General features: G+C 54.4%; 1 protein-coding gene across 1 annotated transcript in view; it reads right to left on the bottom strand.

The window, feature by feature from the left end:
* Positions 1-272: 272 nt before the first annotated feature.
* HS6ST1 (heparan sulfate 6-O-sulfotransferase 1) overlaps positions 273-13,672 on the bottom strand; it is a 46,403-nt gene continuing 33,003 nt past the window's right edge. Inside the window, exon 2 of the mRNA XM_053597695.1 lies at positions 273-3,368. Within this exon, the coding sequence (XP_053453670.1) occupies positions 2,660-3,368 (709 nt within the window). The 3' untranslated portion in view covers positions 273-2,659. The remainder of the gene's footprint in view (positions 3,369-13,672) is intronic.

The raw sequence follows: 13,672 nt of genomic DNA, 5'->3' as shown, positions 1-13,672 counted from the left end.
GCACCAGCCTTCCTCTCAGCAGGGTGCCACCTTCCCAAACGCTGTAATTAATGATTAATAAATGGTTACTGTTCACGGTGATGACCAAGTCCCACCTTTTGCTTTCACATCACCTTCCTTAATCTTCTGCTCTCATTGGGGCCATCTGCACCTCAGGGCAGACCACTGATAGAAACATCCCTGAGCTCAGGACCCAGGTTTGGGTCCCAGCAGGGTGGGGCAGCCCCACCAGGGAACTACCACGCCTCCACGGACCACAGCATACCAGAGGCTCCTTTTCAGGGTTTATTTCATCTGCTAACATTCATTCTCGACCTAGACAAAAACAATTAGATGATTATGACTTGCTTTTCCATCATCGACTTTTTTGTATGAATAACCAAAACATTTTCTTCTCAACACTTTTTTCTTTTTTTAAAGAAGAAGCTATAAATAAATAAAGCTTTAAATGCTCCTGGGTTCAAGTTAAACAGTTCCAGTTCCCGAAAAGTTCACATAATTGTTGCTCGGACGATTCTGCTGTCCCTGCTTCCGCTCTAGGAAGGGATATCTGCAGGTCTGAGGGTCCTGGTGACAGATGTAAGCTCACTGCATGTCTGCTTCTGTCTCCTCAGCCCAGGGAAGTGTCCCTGCAAAGGCAGAGTCCTCAAAGTCTAGGAGATGCTGCAGGCAAAAGGAGCCGTTTCCCTAAAGCAGGCGGCCTGAGTGGGAAATGCCGGGCTGGACACTTGGCAGGCTGAGGACACTGCCAGCCACTGCCGTCTCCAGTCACCTCAGCCTAGCACTGGCCTGAGATGAGACTGCTTTCTAAATGCAGCAAAAAGACTGAGAAGAGACCCGTGCTTGTGTTTGAGTTGGGGTGGCAGGGCATAAGTTAAAACATATTCCAATATGTACAAAACAGATCCAATGCTCGGCCTGGCATACACCGAAAACCATGGCAAGGAGGGCCATCTTGAGCCAGGCCACTGGTGGGTGCCCATCTCCTGACAGGAGGCAATGGCGCCCCAGGTGGTTTGGCAAGACCCTAGGCTCTGCTGAACAAGCCCCACTCTCCTTTCAGGAGTGCATCCACCCCAAATAAGAAGCTTCAGAGCAGACCTTTCCCCCTCCCCCATTGACCCTAACCTCCCTTTAAAAGAGCCACACCACTAAATCACCTCAGTACCTGCCTCCCCACTGTGGCACACCCACCTGGGAGGTGGCCCTGGGCAGGCCTGTCCTAGCCTGCTGACTGCCGTTGGACCCCAAGGTGAATTGATCCTTATGCCAGACAAGCCAGGATTAAAGCTACACCCGCCTGGGTAGCAGCCTCATCTGACCACACCTCAGCTCTTCTTGAAGTTACAGCTTTCATCCCCTGGCCAGGTGGCCTGCAGAGCCCACAGCCTGCCTGCGTGATAGCCTGCAGCCTCTGGGCACACACCTGTTCTGGGGGTGGGGTGGTCTGGGGTACTTGTCATTTGGGTGTGAGCACAGCAGAGGAGACTTCAGCCTGGCCTCCTGGGGCCCATGAGGGATAGGAAACAGGGCAAGTGCCTACAATGGATATGTGACATGGCTTTTGATAGGGCCACTGCAGCCTGCGGGGCTGCTGGGGACAGAGCTAGCCAGCCTTGGGGGTGGTGGTGGTAATGCAAGGAGAGCTGGGTACAGAGGGCTAAGTGCTAGGTAGCCCTCTAGTACTGGGTACTAGGGAGGCCACCCAGTGCTGAACTCCCAACCCTAGCTGAGAATCAGAGCCCGAGCCCCCTTTCCTTACTACTATGGCCCTGGGCACAGCTCACTGGCAGCAGCTATGGTCCCATGTTCTAGAAACGGAAGCTGGCTTGTACTTTCTAACACTGGGTTTGGGGCAGTAGGATCTGAGCCCTTGAACAAATGTCCCAGTGATGGGGCTGGGGGCAGCCTGCTAGGTTCTAGCATGCCAGAAAAGGGGAATGGGGCAGGCGACACCCCTCCATTTCTGAGCCTAGTGTGCCTGAGTGGGTCACCCCCAAAGGTGGGCTGGAGGCCTGAGCTGCCACTCTGGCTATGGATGGGGGCAGTGCAAATACCCCTTCCCCCTGTACCCTCCCCAAGTCTGAGAACTACAGGGCCCTGGAGGTCTGCTTTGGCCCCTGACTTGAAGCATGAGGCTGGACTGTAGGTTCTGATCATGGATCACGGAGGGGAGGGAGCTTCCTGGGGACTGGGCTCATCTTTGCCTCCGACAGGGAGGGCCCTGAGCTGTGGCAGCTGCAGACAGGTGAACCAGGAGCTCCCCAGTGCCTGGCCGAGACAGAGGGGCTGAGAGCAAGTACTGTGTGCATAGTTGGTGAGGGGCCCGCTCCTGGCCTGGAAGCCTCTCTCCACGGTCTGTGCCTCTTCTTCAAACCTCTGTTGTGCCAGTGACACGGGGGCCAGAAGAGCAGTGAGCCTCCTCCCAGAGGCCTGCTGTGCCTAGGCCCTTCTATTCTCTTTCCTCTGGCTGCGCAGGCCGACTCCCTGGAACCTTGTCCTGGGAGAGCCAGTTGAGAACGCCCAGCCCACCCGCCCCGCTCTACCTCCCATGGAGCAGGTCTGGGGCACTCCCCCGCCGGTCCTGGCTGGGCTCTGCCTGTTGGTCTGTCTGTCCCATTTCACCCCCCACCCTAGAGGCCTCCCCGGGCAGCCGCCACTACCACTTCTCAATGATGTGGCTCATGTAGTCCTCGGTGGGCACACGACCCGGATCCTCGGCGTCGTCCCGCGGCAGCGCCTCCTTGGCGCGATGCAGCAGGCGCTCCTCGCGGCTCCGCAGGCGCTGCTCCCTGCGCTCCAGCTGCCGCTTGTACTGGTAGCGCTGCTGGAAGAGGTCCTTGGCGTAGTCGTACAGCTGCATGTCCAGGTCGTTGAGCTCCTCGATGCGCCGGATGGTGTCCTCGTCCACCTCCACACCGCCCGCCCGCGTGCTGTTGTACTGCATGAAGGGCCGGATGAACTTGAGGTTGAACGTCCGCTCGAACAGGTACTGCGTCTTGCGCTGGAACTCGGTCAGGCCGAAGAAGGCCATGCCGCGCAGATTCTTCTTGGCGCTCTCCAGCAGCAGCTGGGCCCGCTTGCCCTCGGGGATGAAGGACAGGTTGTAGCAGCCCACCAGGCTCAGGTCGGCCAGCATGCGCACCTGGCGGTTGTTGGCCAGGTTGTAGGGGCAGTCCATGAACTCCTGCAGCGTGCAGCCCGACCAGTCCGTGCCCTCGTAGCAGGGCGGCAGCTCTTCGGGCGTGGGCGTGCGCCCGTCGCACATGTGCAGCGACGTCTTCCAGGTGGCGCCCCGCTGCACGTGCCGCCACTCACTCAGGTAGCGGGACACCGGGTCTCGCAGCAGGGTTATGTAGTAGAACTTCCTGCAACGACAAGAGAGGGGGGTGAGGCGGGCTCCCGACCGCACGAGCCTCAGCTTCACCTGCTAGGGATTGCCCATGGCTGCGTGTAGCTCTTAAAAAGGCCATTTCACAACCTGGGATCAAGGATGCAAAGGGATCTGCCAACAGCACACGGCCATCAAGGGCGACCACTACAGTTACCCGCAGTGCTCAGCCCTGCTCCCCCGGCCTGCTGGCTCCACAGGAGGGACAATCTGACTTCCCCTGCTTTGGATGTGGGGCCACCAAGCACCCCACACCCAGGGGAGTCCCACAACTGCGGGTGCCAGGGACTAGCAGTTGTCACCGGCTGTTTATGGCACAGGGATAGTGCTGCTCAAGGGGCTACTCACCAGGCACAGAGTGTGGCCAGGGCCAGCAAGGGGAACCCCCAGTCCCGAGCTGTGAGCCTTCCCCCACCCCCATCCAGGTCCTGCCAAGAACCCCAGGGGAAGCCACAACCCATCTCCAACCATACTTGGAGATCCCAGGATGACCTGTGTCCCTGACAGGCTTGCTGTGACGACTGTCCTGGGGGCATCAGGACACCTTGGACAGGTGGGTAAAATATGGTGGCAACTTCCAGATGCACCTGGAATGGCCTGGTGTGTTTGGTGTCAGCTGCATTATTTTTGGAAGGCCCCTTCCTCCTGGCTCCTGCATGATGGGGTGGGTGGGCTGTAGGCCAAGGGGAACCAGGGCTGGGGCAGGAGAACCCCCAGACCTCCCTCAGCTCTCCTAAGTGAAGAAGCTCCTGAGGAGCCTCCCCTATACCTGGCACTTCCCGGACAGCGAGACTGAAGTGTACTCATGCATTCCCTCTGCCCTGGAGGTGCCTCTGGCAGGTTATGGGGAGGGGGGACCGACCAGGGCTAAGCTGATGATGCCAGGGTCAGGCTATGGCTGGTTCTAAGAGTGTGGACAAGCTATGGGCAACAGGTAGGAGCACCCACAGGCTCCTGCCTCTGTACAGCCAGCCCCGCACCTACCACCTGCCTGCCTGGTACTGCCCATCTGTGTTGGCAGTGGCAGCTCCTGGGCACACAGGAGGGTCCTGCGTGCCTGAGGGCAAGACTGCCTCCCTCATGCCCACACACAGCTGGGGTGTCACACACACTGGAGAGCCAGTGGCAGAGGAGCAGGACCAGGAAGTGACGGAAGGGGCAAGGGTCCTCCACCACCACACCTCAGGCTCACGTGACCCTGACTGTTCAGGAGGTAAGACCCTTGCTGTCACAGCCACCAGCTCAATGGCAGGACAGATGCTACCTGCCCTCACCCCCTGTGGCCCCCACAGCAGCCACTACCTGTGACAGTCCTGGCCCTGGGGATGGGTAGGGTGAGGGTCTCGATGGCTCCCAAGCAGCTTGAAGAGCTGGCATGAGGCTATGGAGCCACACATGCCAAGTAGGTACTGACTGTGCAGGGATGGGGAGGGGAACTGGCAGATGATTTCCCTCCAGGGGATCCTGTCTGCCTCCCCACGGAAGGATGCTCTGAAGGGCCCCTGGCACCTGCACCCTCCCAAGGGGGAGGGCTGGACACGTTTCACACCATCCCCCACCCAGGGCTCCAGGGCAGCACCTGTGCCACAGGCTCTGTTCTGTGAGCCACAGGCTCCATTTCCCCCACCCCTGCAGTGCCTCTGGAGCCTCTGCCAGGGAGGGGCCACTACACCCTGCTGCCTCTAGGACTTGGCCAGACCAGGTCCTTTTCCAGCCCCACTCTGTCAGTGCCAGCATGAGGGACCACTTCTCACCAGACCTCAGACCTCTCTACCCTCAACGCCCAGCTCTAATAGACAAAGCTGCTGTGCAGGAGGGCGGGGATGGGCCGTCTGAGCAGCCTGTGGAGTATGCCCGGCAGGCACCTGAACACAGGTGGCTGGCCTCAGTGAATGCAGATCATACTCCATCAAGGCAGTGACAAGGAGTGTGGGAGGTTTGCTCGGTTGTTATGTGTCCCAGCACACGCACCGACAGCCGAGGGGAACAACGGCCTCTCTGTCTCCCGGGGCATTGTCTTGGGGAGGAGAGGGCACTGTTTTCAGGATTACAACCATTGGAGGGGCTTAAAGAATCCATGAACAACTTACCCATAGGTTTCTGAACAAACTGGGAATCAGGGAGCATGAGCTTGAGACAGACCACTCATTTCAAAAACTGCCTAAGCCTGGTCCCCTCAGAGAATCAGAGGCACCCTCCCTCCTTCATGTCCCCTGGCCACTCTCCTGTGCCCAGATCGCCTCTGCACAAGATGCCCTGTAGGCACCAACAGGAGGCAAGGGTGCCTGTGCCCATGGGGGACTGAGTCAGGCCACCTGTTAAAGTGCCTGGTCACAGCCTTGTAACCTCACCTGTCCTTTCTGCACCTCAACTTTCTGAGCCCATGGCCCAAACAACCCTTCAGACCAGGGCCTCCTGCCCCAAGGATGGCTGCAGGGACCCAGGACAGCAGGTGTGTGCAGAGAGACGGATGTGTCCCTGTCAGCAGCATTGGTCCAAGTGTGTCATGTATTTTACAACAAAATGTTAAAAGAAAACTGCAAATGTTGCACACAGGCAAGCAGACTCAGTACAATGTCTTCCCTCTGGGAGAGCCCAAGGAGCTGACCAAAGCCTCCTGAGTCCTGGGGCCCACGCAACCCCCACAGCTCTCTATGTAACCCACGGGGCCAGTGGTGTGGCCTTGTTCCTGGCTGTGTCTCAGGCCGGACAGGAGCAGATCTCTTCAGGGCTGCATGGTGCCCTCATGTGCCACCCCTTCTCTGCTCAGGACACTGCTGTGCTCTGGGCCCCCCAGTTCCCCAGACAAGGCCTGTGGGACAAAGGGTTAGGCAGATGTTGTAACCTATGTGAGGGGCCAGCAGCCAAATGTGGGTGTTCCTGCCCCTTTCTGCAGGTGACACCTTAGCCACATATAGTGCCTGCCCCAGACTACCTGCTCCTACCTCAATAGCACAGGGGCCCCCGCCTGGTGCACACAGCCGTAGCCAGTGGGTCTCTCAGGAGTAAGTGCTTACACCTCTACACTCAGAGGCCTCCTCTGGCCCCCACTTCCACTACCTGGTCCCCTTATCCCACTCTGCTGAACACAGCAGGCACGTTTTGACACAGGCTTGTGCTCGGCCATCCTCTGCCCGGACACCCCGAGCTCTGAATCTCCCACATCCTGTGGCCTGGCTGCGTCTACCCATACCACCAGACTCATCAGCTGTTTATGCTCTGGTTTATCATCAGCAGAAAGGGGGGACAGAGCATGGAAAAAAAGTGGGCAGAAGAGGGGTAGGGGAGCTGCTGAAGACCCCCTGACGACCCATTCCCCACATCGGGCAACTCTCTGATGTGGGTTCTCTGGAGGTGCTGAGGGGGGTGGCTTTCGTCTCAGGGGTCTAAGGAGCAGTCTGCATACTCCAAAGTGGTCCCCTTGCCCTCAAGTCCTCAGACACCTGCCACTGGGCTACCTAATCCCTGTCCCTCCCCACTGGAAGCTGGGTCTCTGCTCCAGAGCAAAGTTCTCCCTGCACCTTACACATGGGGACCCCATAAAGCAGGGGGCTTTCTGCCCTTCACTCTCCAGTAGGGTCTATCCATCCTGATGCTCCATGCGCTAACCAGTAAAGCTTCCAAAGAGAGAGGAAATACAATGAGAGTGAGAAACAAGACAATGAGAAATGACCCGAATCGGAGTAATTCACTGAGACTTAAGAAGCAAGTACCCTGCCTCAGGAGTGTGGGGATGGGACGTATGCACGGCCAAGCACAAGCCTGTGGCCAGAGGTGTCTTCTGTGCTCTGCAGAGTGGGGTAAGGGGACCACACAGGGAAGCGGGGGACAGAAAGAACTATATATAAAAGGATGCTTTTCCATCATAATGCCAGATGTTAGGAATCAATGGAGCAATGTCTTCAAAAGACAGAGGGAAAATCTTACACCCAGCCAAACTCTCAACCAAGTGTGGGAGAGGAGAGATGTTTTCAGACATACAAAGGCTTAGGAAATTTACCTTCTGTGAATTGTTTTAGGAAGACACTGGACCATGTATATCTCATTTATTAAACAAGGATAAGGAAGAGACACTTTGGAAGGAGAAACATCAGGATGTCAACAGGGCATTGTGCTGGGCTTGTCAGGAGCACAGGGACGAGGGCTCGAGGATAAAGGGGGCACGGAACGCAGCATTGAAATAAATGTGTAGCAGATTTGAGAATCATTTAGAAAAAAAATTAGTCTACAAAGACAGAAAACAAAGCAAGTAAAAAGAGAAGGCAATCATTAATTCTGAAAAAACTCGAAGAGTTATATAAAAAAAGAAAATGAAATAGACCACTAGCTTCAGGAGTAAACAATGGTTTTGGAAGCATCACAATGGAAAGATAGTATACTGATTTAATAAAAACATGAGCTGTAACTCTCCATGGGGGATAGGTAGGGTAAGAAGAATGTGTGAGAGCACAGGAATGCTTCACCTTCAACTATCAAAACAGAAAGTGAACAGATAATGTTTATTTACTTCTAAAGACAAAGACTTACTCTGCCACCCAGGCCAGAGGGCAGTGGCACAATACAGCTCACTGAAGCCTCAAACACCTGGGCTCAAGTAACCCTCCTGCCTCAGCTTCCTGAGTAGCTTAAACTGGGACTATAGGTGCACATCACCAAACCTGGCTAATTTTTAAAGTAGTTTTTTTTTTTGCAGAGATAGGGTCTTGCTAATGTTGCCCAGGCTGGTCTTGGAACTTCTTGCCTCTTCTGAATAGCCTGTCTTCAAGCTCACTAATCTTTCTTCTGCTTGGTCAATTCTGTTGTTGAGAGACTGATGTATTTCTCAGTTTGACAACTGAATTCTTAAGTTCTAGAGTTTCTGCTTTATTCAAAATAAATTATTTCAATCTCTTTTTTAAATTTCTCTGCTCAAAATTTCTGTGTTGTCTTGGAGTTCAATGAGCTTCTTCAGGACAGCTAATTGGAATTCTTTGTCTGAAAGGTCACCTATCTCCATCACTCCATGATTTGATCACCGCATTTGGTGAGGACATGTCTTCCTCAATGTTCCTGATGGCTGTGGATGTTCGTTGATGTCTGGGCATTGACGAGTTAGGCATTTGCTTTACTCTTCACACCCCAGGCTGTGAAGATCAAAAGTCTTTTCAGTATTCAAAGGGAGTTGGCTAGCGTGGTCTACGTCTCTGGTCACTATAGCCACACAGCATTAGGGGTGCTCCAAGGCTGGTCTCGAGGATCCTGCCACCCTTGCCTCCCAAAATGCAGGAGTATAGGCATGAGCCACTGTGCCGGGCCCAAATAATACTTAAATGAATACATTAATAAAGAATACTATAAGTTGTTTAGGAAAATGGAGGCAAATACCTGAAGAATATTAAGAACAGCTGCAAGTGGTTTTCATCGTAAGTAAGGATTAGAATTATTTGTCTTTAAGTATGTGTATAAATTAACCAAAAAAATTTAAAGTAATGAAGGAACTGGCCAAAAAAAGCTATAGACAGATGCTCCACTGCGCTTTCACCCGGTTGATGAGGGGATGCATGTTATGCTGTTGGAGTGGTGAGAAGGCCAAGGCTGGCAACTATAGGAGTGGGCATGGACATGGGGCAACATTCTTGCCACCTGCTTACAGGGCAGGTAGTGCGAGCGTCTTCACTGGGAGGCTGAAGGTGCACATAACCTGAGATGTGGCGTGTCCCCTCTTGGGCGCACATCCCTGACAAACCCCGTCACGTGCCAGGAGGTATGGATGACACCGTGGCAGCGCTGGCAGCTCCCTCTCATGTCCGCCACAGTGGCACAAGCACCAACGGTGGCCTATTTTACTAGGCCATAAAAACGAACAAATGACAGCTACTTACAATACAGGTAAATTTGACGAGTAAGACCTGGCAGGGAAAAGCAAATCAAGAAGACCTGCCTGAGTACGATGATGACGTGTGCTATGTCGAGTCCTCGAAAATAAGTGAAAGCCCTTTCTGTGTTAGGACCGCGCTGAAATTATAAAAAAAGGTGACGAGATGATACGCAGATGGGGGAGCTGAGGTGGCACCGACCCCATCCTTGTCCCCAGGGTGGGCAGTGGGGCACCGAGTCCAAGGTCAAGCTGCATTTCCTGTGCACATGCGTGGTTCCTCTGTATGTCCCACACACTTCACGGCAAGAACACAGCTTAAAGGAGGACAGACGACTCTGAGATGGCCGAGGGCAACCTGAGAAGGCTGAGTGCACCAACCTTCTCAGCCAGCGAGGACCCCCAAAGCTCCCTGACCCCACCCCTCTACTCTTTGCTCTCACTCCTCCCCCGCCAGAAACTCCCTTCTACCGCCAGGGCCCAGGGAACCCCAGGCCTCTCTCCTCCCCTCCTGTAGGACGCTACAGTGAGCAAGGCTGGGCACAGAGGATGGAGGGGAGGACCCCTGTGGGCTTCAGGGAAGGGAGAACTCTATGGTTTCAGGAAAGTGGGGTGCACCCTTGTGGTTTTGGAGAAGGGGAAAGGACCCCTGTGGGCTTCAGAAAAGGAGGAATGACCCCCATGGACTTCAGGGAAGGGGGACCACATCCCTTTGGGGATGATGAGGTGGCCAGTCTCCAGGTTGGTCAGGGCTGCCATGTGGCTTAACTAACTGTGCATTAATGGGTCCAAGTGCTCTGTGGCCACTCCTGCAAGGAACCACAGTCCTACTGAGCCCGAGCATCCAGCCTGTGGTTGGCTTGGCCTTGCTGGAGGGCTTTGGGGACATCACAGATAGGACCAGCTCTAAACCCAGGGGCTCCTATTTACTGCTGACAACCCACATGCAGAGGCCAGGGACCCTGGTCCGTGATCTGGCTGGTAAATTATGTTCTCAGGGTGGCAAGTCTCTGGTACCTCCTGTGAGTATGGTCCTAAGCTGTGGTCCTGGGAAGAGGTGCCCACAGCACACTGACCCCCAGGGCAGGTCTCTGTGGGCACCCACTGTATGCCATGTGCCGAGACAGACCTTGGGCTCACAGCACTCACCCCTGAATGGGGCACACGCTGGTTGCCCAAGGGCGATGAAAAGGCCCTGACTTGCACCACTGGCTGTCACCACCACCATCCACTCAGTGCCCTGGGCCAGTGTTTTTCAACCTTTTTTATCTCATGGCATACTTCAACTATAGTTAAACTTCCGTGGCACATTTAAATTACGTTGATCCAAAAACAAGAGTAAAAAAAAAAAGAATATACTTAGTGTGCTTTGAACTTCTTTTGAAAATAATTTAATTAATGGTCTTTATAAATTTTTACAACACACCAGTGTGCCACGGCATACCGGTTGAAACTCACTGCCCTGGACGGTCCACACGAGCGGTGGGTGTGATGTGTGGCCCTCCCTGAGGCCCCACTTCTGTAGCTCCACTGGGCGGCTACCACGTCTATCCCCAGCCTGCGTCCCTCCACTGTGACTGTCTACGTCTCTGGTCAGTACAGTCTCCTGGTGATGCTGGATGCTCCCTGTCACCTGGGGCCTTCGAGAGTGAGGAGGGATTGCCTAGGCAGTGCCTCCATTTCCGGGCTGCCTTTCTGGTGTCACGGGGAGCATCCGGCACCCAGACACAGCCAGAGGGTGGCTAACTGTGGCTGTGGCGTAGGAAAGGCCTGTGCAACCCTTCTGGGAGTGGCCAGGAGCAGTGGGTGGTGGGAACTGCTGTGCTCCGTGTCCCTCTGCTTTCGATACAAGCTGGCCATAAATTTGGGCAGCCAGGCAGCGCACAGGTGCCACCAGGGAACTGGACGGAATGATTGTCAGTCAGTGGGGTCTGGGGCTGGATCTACTGTGGGAACAAACAGAGTTCAGGTGGAAGGGTGGGGGGTGAAGAGCGAGCGGTAGGTGTTTCACCCCCCCCCCCCCACAGTACTCAGCAAGGGCTGTGAACTGGCAATGCGGCCATGGGCGTTCAGGCTTCCTCTAGCCAGGCTCAGCCTTTCCTTCCATGGTTGAAGGGGCCCAACCTGGACTGTTCCAAGAGCTCTGGGCTGGGTAGAGTGAGACCAACAAGGACAGGAGGTGACAAGTGGTCAGCTCAGTCCTGGGTGGGGGCAGGGAGGCCCTCAGAGGATGATGGTGGCACAAATTCCAAAGACAAAGCATGAAACTTTAAAAAAACTTCTGTGTTGTGAAATAATAATTCTAGTCTGCCAGAGCTGCAGCTTCTCCTGACAGCCCACAGGCTGGACCACACACCGTGGCCTTTTCTTTGATTACGCTTGGTGTAATGCTTCCTGTGACCTTAAGCTGCTCTGACACTTTTGTGGGCATGGGCTTAAGGGGCCCCCCAATCATGGACAATCGTAGCAGCAAGAGAGGAGTTTTCTTCTTGGGTATAGTGCTACTATTTAGGAGTGGCTGGCTCCAAAGTTTTAAGAGTCTAGATTCTTAAGGGACAAATTTAGGGCTGGCCTGGGAGCTCCACTCCACTCCACACATAGAGCCTTTGGGAAAATTTTGCAGGTGAAATGGAAGAGCTCAGAGCTCCTTCTGGGAAGGATGGTGGGGTGGCCAGGAGTCAGGCTAACTGGGGAGTCTCTGGGGCACTCACACAATAAATGATGGGCAAGCTGGGCTCAGACAGGCCAGGAGTGCAAGGCCAGAGCTGGCACTGGCACCACTGCCCACGGCACCTGTCCCTTGGCTCTCCCGTGGCTGGAGATGGCTTTGTTTTGCCTCCTCTGCCTGAGAGTGCTGCCCTTGCTCAACTGCCCATCCCTGACTCTCCCTTCCAGAAGCCTAGGACTCCAACCAAAACCAGACTGAGGGCTGGCTCAGGGCATGCAGGAAGACCACAGCAGGGAGGGCTGTGGGAAGCCAGGGCTCAGGGGCTGTCGCAGCATTTCTACCTCCCAGAAGACGTTTTCTCTCAGAGGATGCTCACTGCAATGTTACCACAGGGAGACACGGACACACGGGGAGAGGCCAAAGGCACGCACAAAGCGACGCCAACAAGACCCGAAGACAGGGAGAAATGGCTGTGACAACCTGTGCAGGGACCACTGCACTCTGCCGTCACAATTTTGCAAAAAATACATATGCTTAGAAAAGACACCACCCAGGATGGGAATGAATTGTTATTCGATGACTATCTTAGCACAGGGAGATTATGAAATTTTTTCCAACTTTTTATTATAAAAATGTTGAGACGGGCGGCGCCTGTAGCTCAGTCGGTAGGGCGCCGGCCCCATATACCGAAGGTGGTGGGTTCAAGCTCAGCCCCGGCCAAACTGCAACCAAAAATAAAAATAGCCGGGCGTTGTGGCGGGCGCCTGTAGTCCCAGCTACTCGGGAGGCTGAGGCAAGGGAATCGCTTGGGCCCAGGAGTTGGAGGTTGCTGTGAGCTGGGTGAGGCCATGGCACTCTACGGAGGGCCATAAAGTGAGACTCTGTCTCTACAAAAAAAAAAAAAAAAAAAAAATGTTGAGACTTACAGAATAGTTGAAAGTTCAGTGGAAACCCACAAGCTCACATGGCTGACTGTTAAGATTTTCTTTATGTATTTCTGTACCGTCTGCAATTGCGTATTACACAACTTAAAAACACAATAAAGATTACAAAAGCCTCCCTGCTGCCTGGGACAGGGTGTGGGTGAGCAGGGGCCACGGCAGGGCCAGCGCACAAGCCCTGCCTCCATCTGTCCTCCCCAAGGACACCAGGGCCTGCTGCGTCCTCAGGCTGCCCCTAGGCTGACAAGGAGTGTTTCCTGAAAAAGAGACTAACCCACAAGTTTCTAAACACAAACCCTGAAACAAAGGCGGAGTTTTCTACCAGCGCAAAAAGAGTTATAGCTCCCTAAATGTGACATTAGAGTCACAAGGACAGAGCACGCCCCTGCCTTTTTAAAGAAATACCGTTGCACTACTTCAGACTTGGTCACTGGAAGAAAATGAATGGTTTTTTTGTGGTTCACAAGAAGAGTCCTTGGGGGCCAGTGTCAGTGCAACAAGACTACACTGCCAGTTCTGTCCCTGAGGATGAGAACAGGCTTGAGAGGGTCACAGAGTGGTGGGGGAAGCGCGGTGGGGGGGCGCCATGAGACTCCCTCGTTCCAACTGTGTGTTCTGGCCTTCCAGGGCCCAAAGGTCCCTTCATGAAGACAAAGGCCACACCATGAAGACTCCATCTAGATGATTAGTTGTAAACCATATTCCAATGGGTATCAGAAATTTAGAGGGGTGATGTGGGAGGACCCTCACCCAGGAATGTTTAAGTACTCGGAAGCACTCAACGATGGCACCTGATTCCCTAGGCCTGTTCTGAATGC

This window comes from Nycticebus coucang, chromosome 7, assembly GCF_027406575.1.
Source record: "Nycticebus coucang isolate mNycCou1 chromosome 7, mNycCou1.pri, whole genome shotgun sequence".
NCBI classification, from domain to species: domain Eukaryota; kingdom Metazoa; phylum Chordata; class Mammalia; order Primates; family Lorisidae; genus Nycticebus; species Nycticebus coucang.
Note: the sequence above shows the minus strand (reverse complement) of the source record. Positions and strands in the feature narration are given on the sequence as shown.